The 10,414-nt window shown below is 39.4% G+C and overlaps 1 protein-coding gene across 1 annotated transcript in view; it reads left to right on the forward strand.

Moving 5' to 3' along the window:
- Window positions 1-641: 641 nt before the first annotated feature.
- The window catches only part of LOC139973557 (uncharacterized), an 18,977-nt gene continuing 9,204 nt past the window's right edge, over window positions 642-10,414 (forward strand). The window contains exons 1-2 of the mRNA XM_071980320.1: window positions 642-1,576; window positions 9,491-9,646. Coding sequence (XP_071836421.1) covers window positions 1,480-1,576; window positions 9,491-9,646 — 253 coding nt within the window. The 5' untranslated portion in view covers window positions 642-1,479. The remainder of the gene's footprint in view (window positions 1,577-9,490; window positions 9,647-10,414) is intronic.

The raw sequence follows: 10,414 nt of genomic DNA on the forward strand, positions 1-10,414 counted from the left end.
CAAGTTTAAAACTGTTTAGCATTAGTTTTCTTATTAAATATAAGAAAAGAAAGTCTGAAAATATTTTGGTATCAACGTACCCCCCCCCCCCCAAATAAATATTTGTTCACCTCTTGTTTTTTTTTCCATTACAATATTACACTATGAACTTGATCTTTTCACGAAGCACTGTTATATGCGTATTATAGTATAATAATGACTCAGATCGTGTCTCGAGAAGTTGGGGGTTCGTGGACAACTCTGACATCCACAGGGGGTTCGCAGGGGGATAAAAGGGAAACCATGCTCTATATAAAAGATATAGTGAAGTTGAACAATAAAACAGCACGCCAGAATTCTGAGGGAACATGGAGTACTTCTAAATTATATAAATCGTAATATACAAAAACATGAAAACTGTCGATATGACTTAAACCAATCAAACTGGTAAGTCGTTTCTACACGTGACTCGAATGTACTTTGAGCATGCGGAGTGTAAAACACGTGATTGTTGATAAATTTAGCAACCATCACATGACGTCATAACTCACCTGCTTCCCATCTATTTCCGTGGAACAGATACAATTTACATATTCCCATCGGTGTATATTTGGCATTCTTTGGTGAATAGCTTTCTGGTCACCCCTGGCATACGTGTTTCAACATCTTAGTATAGGAGGGAAGAGATAGATATGTAATTTTCATGCTGACAACACGGTGATTTGCAAGGAGGAAACGATCCCTAATTGAAGGGGATGTGTCGGTTAATAAGTGGCAGGAACTTCAGTATTTGGCATCGCGAAAGGGCTTCTTACTATAACAGCGGTTTCTTGAGCTTCGCATTGTACCTTGTTTACATTTAAACTTTGCTTCTGGAGATTTGAATGGTTTATATATGGTTTACATTGGATACATATAAGTAATGTAGATCATCACAGACAATAGCATATTCAGAACAACCGGATTAATTTCTTGTTTCCAAATAACTATCGGCTTAACTATCTCTCGATCGGATCCTTGGCCAAAAGAGTTGGATTAACATATCAATATCTCCTTGACCTGTTTGGATCAATTTGCTTTGAATGAACGGGCAATCTCTGTTATTTTAATATTATTGGATAAATATCTTCTTTCTCGTGATAATGTAGCTGACCACCAGCCATCTGTTTAAAGACTTTGTCTGTTGTCGTGACGTTTCTGGAGAATATTTCTAACTTTTAACAGATCCTACACCACAAGCCTTTCTATTGATCTGTTTACTACGCAAAGAGGCTTTACTATCGAGATAAGCAAATCTGTCGGAATCGACAACAATACATACTTTCACAAGAATCTGTGTCATATTTGCAAAGACAAAACTTTCCGATTCCGTTTCTTTTTCAATATTGGGTGACACAACAATGCATCGCTCGCCTGTAATAACATGTTAGCTGTGAACGCATCGACTGAAATACATCATCGAACGACTGCGCTGAAGACTACACGAGAACCATTAAAAATATGGGTAATCGTTCCATTATGAAGATTTATCGATTGTTATCCGCATTGGAAGTATTTGCAGCTTTACTGTTAATACCAACTGCAGTTTGCGATCGAAGTAAGTATAACAAAGTAATTTGTTTGCATTTGGCGGGTTATCATGCTGTTACGTCGAAGTACAGAAATTCAGTCTAAGATAACATAATATAATCTTACAACTCTAATTTTAATCTTTCCTGTTATCTCAGAAAGGCTAAAAGTTAGAACTTTTCATGTTCGGATGGTTTATCGCAAACAAATAATTTCTATAGTTAGGCTTTATCAACCAAACCGTTCAACACTACGACTCATAGCAATGTTGTCCAGAGAACGGTGTTTTTATCGCAGCCTGTAAAACTACAACCACTATAATAGAATATAGACCAATGCGTAGATCAAGGCGTGGCTTAGACTTCTGTTTATAGGGGGCCTAATACTTTCAAGCATGACTTATTTTCTTTAAAACAAAATCTGACAATTTTTTTTCACGAGGGGGAGGGTGGGGGTAATCTGATAGAAATATGCCAAAGTACGCTAGTGGTGTAGATTAATATTCCTTGGTTCGAAATGCGGCAAAGTTTTAGATTAATTCAGTAGGGAAAACAGTGGTAACAATTCTTCTCGTGAAATCATTGACTGTGTTAACTCATCAAATTGCACCAATTGGAAACAGCTGTGGAGAACCACTCTGGGACAGAAGTCCCTCGACCTGTCCACCTTACTAGCAGTATACCACTCTGGGACAAAAGTCCCTCGACATGTCCATCTTACTAGGAGTATAACACTCTGGGACAAAAGTCCCTCGATCTGTCCACCTTACTAGGGGTATAACACTCTGGGACAGAAGTCCCTCGACCTGTCCTCCTTACTAGCAGTATACCACTCTGGGACAGAAGTCCCTCGATCTGTCCACCTTACTAGGAGTATAACACTCTGGGACAGAAGTCCCTCGACCTGTCCACCTTACTAGGAGTATACCACTTCGTGACAGAAGTCCCTCGACCTGTCCACCTTACTAGGAGTATACCACTCTGGGACAGAAGTCCCTCGATCTGTCCACCATACTAGGAGTATGGTACTCTGGGACAGAGGTCCCTCGACCTGTCAACCTTACTAGGAGTATACCACTCTGGGAGAGAAGTCCTTCGACCTGTCCACCTTACTAGGAGTGTACCACTCTGGGACAGAAGTCCCTCGATCTGTCCACCTTACTAGGAGTATACCACTCTGGGACAGAAGTCCCTCGACCTGTCCACCTTACTAGGAGTATACCACTCTGGAACAAAAGTCCCTCGACCTGTCCACCTTACTAGGAGTATACCACTCTGGGAGAGAAGTCCTTCGACCTGTCCACCTTACTAGGAGTATACCACTCTGGGACAGAAGTCCCTCGATCTGTCCACCTTACTAGGAGTATAACACTCTGGGACAGAAGTCCCTCGACCTGTCCACCTTACTAGGAGTATACCACTCTGGAACGAAAGTCCCTCGACCTGTCCACCTTACTAGGAGTATAACACTCTGGGAGAGAAGTCCTTCGACCTGTCCACCTTACTAGGAGTATGGTACTCTGGGAGAGAAGTCCCTCGATCTGTCCACCTTACTAGGAGTATACCACTCTGGGACAAAAGTCCCTCGACCTGTCCACCTTACTAGGAGTATACCACTCTGTGACAGAAGTCCCTCGACCTGTCCACCTTACTAGGAGTATACCACTCTGGGACAGAAGTCCATCGATCTGTCCACCTTACTAGGAGTATACCACTCTGGGACAGAAGTCCCTCGACCTGTCCACCTTACTAGGAGTATACCACTCTGTGACAGAAGTCCCTCGACCTGTCCACCTTACTAGGAGTATACCACTCTGGGACAGAAGTCCATCGATCTGTCCACCTTACTAGGAGTATACCACTCTGGGAGAGAAGTCCTTCGACCTGTCCACCTTACTAGGAGTGTACCACTCTGGGACAGAAGTCCCTCGATCTGTCCACCTTACTAGGAGTATACCACTCTGGGACAGAAGTCCCTCGACCTGTCCACCTTACTAGGAGTATACCACTCTGGGAGAGAAGTCCTTCGACCTGTCCACCTTACTAGGAGTGTACCACTCTGGGACAGAAGTCCCTCGATCTGTCCACCTTACTAGGAGTATACCACTCTGGGACAGAAGTCCCTCGACCTGTCCACCTTACTAGGAGTATACCACTCTGGAACAAAAGTCCCTCGACCTGTCCACCTTACTAGGAGTATACCACTCTGGGAGAGAAGTCCTTCGACCTGTCCACCTTACTAGGAGTATACCACTCTGGGACAGAAGTCCCTCGATCTGTCCACCTTACTAGGAGTATACCACTCTGGGACAGAAGTCCCTCGACCTGTCCACCTTACTAGGAGTATACCACTCTGGAACAAAAGTCCCTCGACCTGTCCACCTTACTAGGAGTATAACACTCTGGGAGAGAAGTCCTTCGACCTGTTCACCTTACTAGGAGTATGGTACTCTGGGAGAGAAGTCCCTCGATCTGTCCACCTTACTAGGAGTATACCACTCTGGGACAAAAGTCCCTCGACCTGTCCACCTTACTAGGAGTATACCACTCTGTGACAGAAGTCCCTCGACCTGTCCACCTTACTAGGAGTATACCACTCTGGGACAAAAGTCCATCGATCTGTCCACCTTACTAGGAGTATACCACTCTGGGACAGAAGTCCCTCGACCTGTCCACCTTACTAGGAGTATACCACTCTGTGACAGAAGTCCCTCGACCTGTCCACCTTACTAGGAGTATACCACTCTGGGACAGAAGTCCATCGATCTGTCCACCTTACTAGGAGTATAACACTCTGGGAGAGAAGTCCTTCGACCTGTCCACCTTACTAGGAGTATGGTACTCTGGGAGAGAAGTCCCTCGATCTGTCCACCTTACTAGGAGTATACCACTCTGGAACAAAAGTCCCTCGACCTGTCCACCTTACTAGGAGTATAACACTCTGGGAGAGAAGTCCTTCGACCTGTCCACCTTACTAGGAGTATGGTACTCTGGGAGAGAAGTCCCTCGATCTGTCCACCTTACTAGGAGTATGGTACTCTGGGAGAGAAGTCCCTCGACCTGTCCACCTTACTAGGAGTATACCACTCTGTGACAGAAGTCCCTCGACCTGTCCACCTTACTAGGAGTATACCACTCTGGGACAGAAGTCCATCGATCTGTCCACCTTACTAGGAGTATAACACTCTGGGACAGAAGTCCCTCGACCTGTCCACCTTACTAGGAGTATACCACTCTGGGACAGAGGTCCATCGATCTGTCCACCTTACTAGGAGTATAACACTCTGTGACAGAAGTCCCTCGACCTGTCCACCTTACTAGGAGTATACCACTCTGGGACAGAAGTCCATCGATCTGTCCACCTTACTAGGAGTATAACACTCTGGGAGAGAAGTCCTTCGACCTGTCCACCTTGCTAGGAGTATACCACTCTGGGACAGAACCGAACTACACTCAACTACAACAAAGTAACTAGTTTCAGGTAATAAACATAGTTACAGATGTGTATCTAAATTATGAGTAATGATCTTGGATGAACTTGACGTATGTAAGTGTTTATAAGTTGATATTTACGTAATTGCGTGTGAGTGTATTGAACTTCCTTTCATGAACCAGCACCTATTACTTGTTATACTGAGATACCTACACTCAGGGGGGTAGGAGCCGGGGAACTGGGGGCACGTGCCCCTTCTTTTTTCCAAAAATAGCAAATGTGCCCTACTGGCAAATAAAATGTGCCCCATTGATGAAGAACTGTCTTTTGGATATCTTAAGCCTTTGTTAATTTTAATATTTTATTTTTATGATTTATTTTTAGTCTGTTCATGCTGTATTTAAAACGGCATCCAATATCTTTTTGAACTTTCAGAACTTGCAAAACTCATTCATATATAATTGTTGGCTCCTTTAAGTACCGCTTCAGCTGAAAGATAGTTCTCCACACAGCTTCTTCTAAAGAATTATCTGAGTAGCACAACGTCACAAAAGAGATACAACAGTCTGATGTTATTGAATGTTCACAAATCTAAGACCGATGACTTGGATTTAACCGAGGTTGCTAAAGACTTTTGTTCAAGGAATGAACACAGGAGGATTTTTTGTGTGGAAAGTTCTAAATTATGGATGGACAGAAGTACAGATGTAGGTTGATAGAGTCACGTGCACCATAATAGTATTGATAGCATACTAACACATCATATATATTTATGTGATATGGCCGGTGTGTATCGGTTTAGAGCATAACGAGTGGTGGATGTGGAATGAGAAAGTGCCCCTCTGATGTTGCGCTCTCCACTTTTTGGAAGCTTCATACCACCTGCCTACACTCTTAAATCACAAAGATATGAGATATCAACCTTTGAGAGTGTCCAGGCTGATCCCTATTGTTTGAGGAGTAAAATTCCATTGCTTGCTTAGAATGTTGATCCCAGAAGGTTTGCTTCAAACAGAGCTCCACAAGAGAGAGATCGTCCGGTATATCCTCAAAGAGTGAATTGTTGTTCTTTGGAATTAAGAGCTTGGTAGGAATGACTTTTAATTTTATTAGTTGTTAATGTAATCAAATTTGATTCGGACAATTGACTATTCATTTCAAGTTTGATATGGTAGTTTTTCATTATCGTAAGAACTCTTGTGATGATTCAGGTGTCACGTGTTCTCCACCAGAGGCGTAGAAAGCTTTCAAATACTTGGAAAGGGAGATGGGGGTGGGGGGGGTGGGGGGGGGGGACAAAAAGGCGGGTTAGCATGGGTCTACAACACATTTGCTTTAGGGCTTTATAGAGGCTACGGTGGCCAATATGGGCCATAGATAATGTTGAGTATTTTATGCCAACATTTCTTTACCTTTGCGTTGTTAAACTATATTTCAGTGAGAAAGAAAAAAATTCGAAAGTCATGAGGTATGTTAGTCTTATATTGCGCAGACTCCAACAAAAGTTTTTCAATGCGCTTTGCGACTGCAAAAACTATAATATAGTTGTCAGAAAGAAAAGTTTTAAGACAGCGCCTGAATTGAATAATATCATCAAAATACCTAAGTTCAAATGTTGAGAGCAATGGAAATATATGGTGACAACAATTCGAATATATTTCCGACATCAATTTGAATACATATATATGTTCGACGATCTGCATGTGTAAATGCTGATTCGATTATATGCTGACACCAAATAAAACACATGGTGACAGCAATTAGAATATATTTCGATTATGTATTTGATTTAAATTTATTTGACATTAATTTGAATAGTTAATGACATTAATACGAATATATAATCACATCAATTCAAGCATAGAGCTTGATGTCTCTTCGAATACACGCACATTTGCTCAACGATCTACAGGTGTAAAAACTAAATCTATTACATGTTGACACCAATTAAAACATATGGTGACAGCAATTCGAATCTATTTCGAACATTAATATATAATGACACAAATTCAAGCATACAGCTTGATGTCAAGTTTTCAACTATGCATATGTACATACTAATTCGAATATATGCTGACACCAATTTAAAACATCTGTATGGTAACATCATTTCGAAAATATAAAGGACAAATAATTCGAAAATATACTGATATATATTCAAGCACATAGCTTGATTTCAATTCGAGTTACACATACACTTGATCGACTATGTATGTGTTAAGGCTAATTTCGAATATATGCTGACACCAATTAAAATATATGGTGACATCAATTGAGAGATATATTTTTCCGAAATTAATTTGAATATATAAGGACACCATGCTGACATCACATGCATTCGTTGATAGCTGATAGCTATCTTAAAATATCTATCCAAGGTAAATTTAACCTTTTGACCTTTTTTTCCAATCACATGACGTATCACAGTCATGCGCATGCTCAATCACGTGACTGTCTGGACATCAACCACATTTTGTAAATTTAATTAATATTTAAGAGGAAGGGTCATTTAGCAACTTCTTTTTAAAGTCTCGAATCTTACAGCTTTAAATGAACTTTTGCAATCGGTCAATAGTAATTAGATTAGCCTTGCCTGTAACATCACATGATTTACCTTTAGGTTACTGTATTTTAACCGAATACATAGCCAGCCTGTACAAGGTATGAATTATACAACACCTGTCAGCAAGTAAATAAGAATCATTTCACGAGGGGGGGGGGGGGGGGGAGTCAGCTTTAATTTAATTCTGTTCTTCTTTGTTTTTTGCACACCTTGTGGCTATTTTCTAATTTACTGGGTGAGCAACACTGTTTTTTTTTACATCTAATTTTCCATTTTACATATAATAGTGATTTCAACATCGTTCAACAAACGACTGCTTATGTTTCTTTTTATTTTTTTTGGGGAGGGGGAGGGGTGGGTGGTTTAATTGAAGTCCAGTATATTACAACATAGCCACAGTGAATCAACCTCACTTTTCACAAAAATACGTTAATGAAAGCTTGACATCTAATTGTAATATGCCACTTGAACAGTCAACATCAACAGTCAACATCAACAGTCAACACCAACAGTCAACACCAACAGTCAACACCAACAGTCAACACCAACAGTCAACACCAACATTACTTTGTGTCAGGATATATGATGGTGTTCGGAGTTAATTTACTGGGTGGGCAAGATAAGTTATAGTGTGTTTTTAACTTCCCTGGCAATTGTTAGTTTTGTTTCTACATTTTCTTTTACTTTGAACAAAAAACGCAAAGATTAGACCGTGAAGTTCAAACGTTAACAGAGGTTAAAAGCTGTAAACGAGCCATTGTTCAATATCAATTGTTAAACAATACACACATACCGATGAACACATGTTTTTTGTTTTTGTCAATCATCTAGTTCGGCCTTGAAAATATTAATTGGAAATCAATTAACGGTAATTAAAACGAACATCTTCATCCAAGCACCTTTATAAGTAAACCACAGCCAAATTCGCCAAATGTCGTCTTTGTTTCTATCGGATGGATTCATGATTGCGCAATATTTACATTAGATCACAAACATCCTTTTAATAACAGCTATCAAACCTCTTGCGCCAAAACTTTGATTGTGTTTATCGAGCAGTACATTGTTCATATTTTCTTATCATGCATTGTGAAATCAAACAATGCAATTGTTTGGCAATGGACAACATTATGTTGTTCAAACAAGTCTGACAATATGCCAACATCGATATGCCAAAATAATTTGAATACTAGAAATAATAATGCTTTCAAAAGATGTTCGAGTTAATGTAAACATAAACCGTATAACTTGATGCCGTAAAAAAAATGGAATTTAGATATATGTGTGTCAGCCAGTAATTGAATTGATGTCAACCTACATTTGAACTGGTGTCAGCCTATATATATATATATATATGTATATATATATATATATATATATATATATATATATATATATATATATATATATATATATATGTATATATATATATATACACACACACATATATATATATATATATATATATATATATATATATATATATATATATATATATATATATATATATATATATATATATATATATTCGAATTTGATATTTGACATGACGTATCAGTAATGTGGCGTACTTGAATTTCATCACATAATATTTAGTACAAAATGGAAATAACATAAGGGTATACAGATCATACGCTTAATGAATATCTCCTTACGTTCAAACCTCTTACATTAATAATTCTCACAAAGACTTGATTACCGTCTCTTCTGATGAGTTGAACTATTTTGAAGCATCTATATAACATATTAATATATTAATACTGTCTGTGTGAACATGCTTTCAAACAATTAAGTTATTCCGCACCTGAATATCAATACACAAATAGCCCCCTCTTTAACCCTATACGTCATCGGTACGCAGTTTGTATATAATTCGATCAATATTTGACGTAATTTATATTCTAAGTCATTATTAATAATGATTGTGTGTTGTTTTTTTTACATTCACAGCGATCTTCAATTGTACTTTCGAGGATCCAACCTTTTGTAACTTTAGACAAGATGCCTTTGATGATTTGGACTGGGAGTTGTTCTTCTCTTCGGCAGCTCCGTCCAACCTAGTGACCTACTCCGACCATACACTTGGTTCCACCAGCGAGGAAGGAGGTATAACCACTGAATTATTATTTGGATCTACTCAAGCAATATATGATTCGATCTTCTACATGCGATTTGATCATTAACACGTAGTTTGGATCATCAATACGTGATAAGATATCAACTTATTCGCTTATTAGTTTTTTTTTATTTGGTGGACACATCTAGGAGAGAAACATATAGATCAATTTCAAACTTATGTTGAGCAATGCTTGACAAAAATTTCATCATCATCACCGCCATTATAACCATATTCATCAATAGACATAGCCATAGCCATTATCATAGCCATAACCATTGTCATTGCCATAGCCATAGTCATAGTCATAGTCATAGCCATAGCAATTGCCATAGCCATAGCCATAGCCAAAGCCATAGTCATAGTCATAGTCGTAGCCATAGTCATAGTCATAGCCATAGCCATAGCCATAGCCTTAGTCATATTCATAGCCATAGCCATAGTCATAGTCATAGCCATAGCCATAGCCATTTCCATAGCCATAGCCATAGCCATTGCCATAGCCATAGCCATAGCTATAGCCATTGCCATAGCCATAGCCATAGTCATAGCCATAGCCATAGCCAAAGCCAAAGCCATAGCCATAGTCATAGTCGTAGTCATAGCCATAGCTATAGCCATTGCCATAGCCATAGCCATAGCCATAGCCATAGTCATAGCCATAGCCATAGCCAAAGCCAAAGCCATAGCCATAGTCATCAGTGGTACTCAGATTAACCTGTTTTTGTATATATTTGATGTACTTTTTATTCTGGTGT

Source organism: Apostichopus japonicus, chromosome 9, assembly GCF_037975245.1.
Source record: "Apostichopus japonicus isolate 1M-3 chromosome 9, ASM3797524v1, whole genome shotgun sequence".
Taxonomy (NCBI): Eukaryota; Metazoa; Echinodermata; class Holothuroidea; order Aspidochirotida; family Stichopodidae; genus Apostichopus; species Apostichopus japonicus.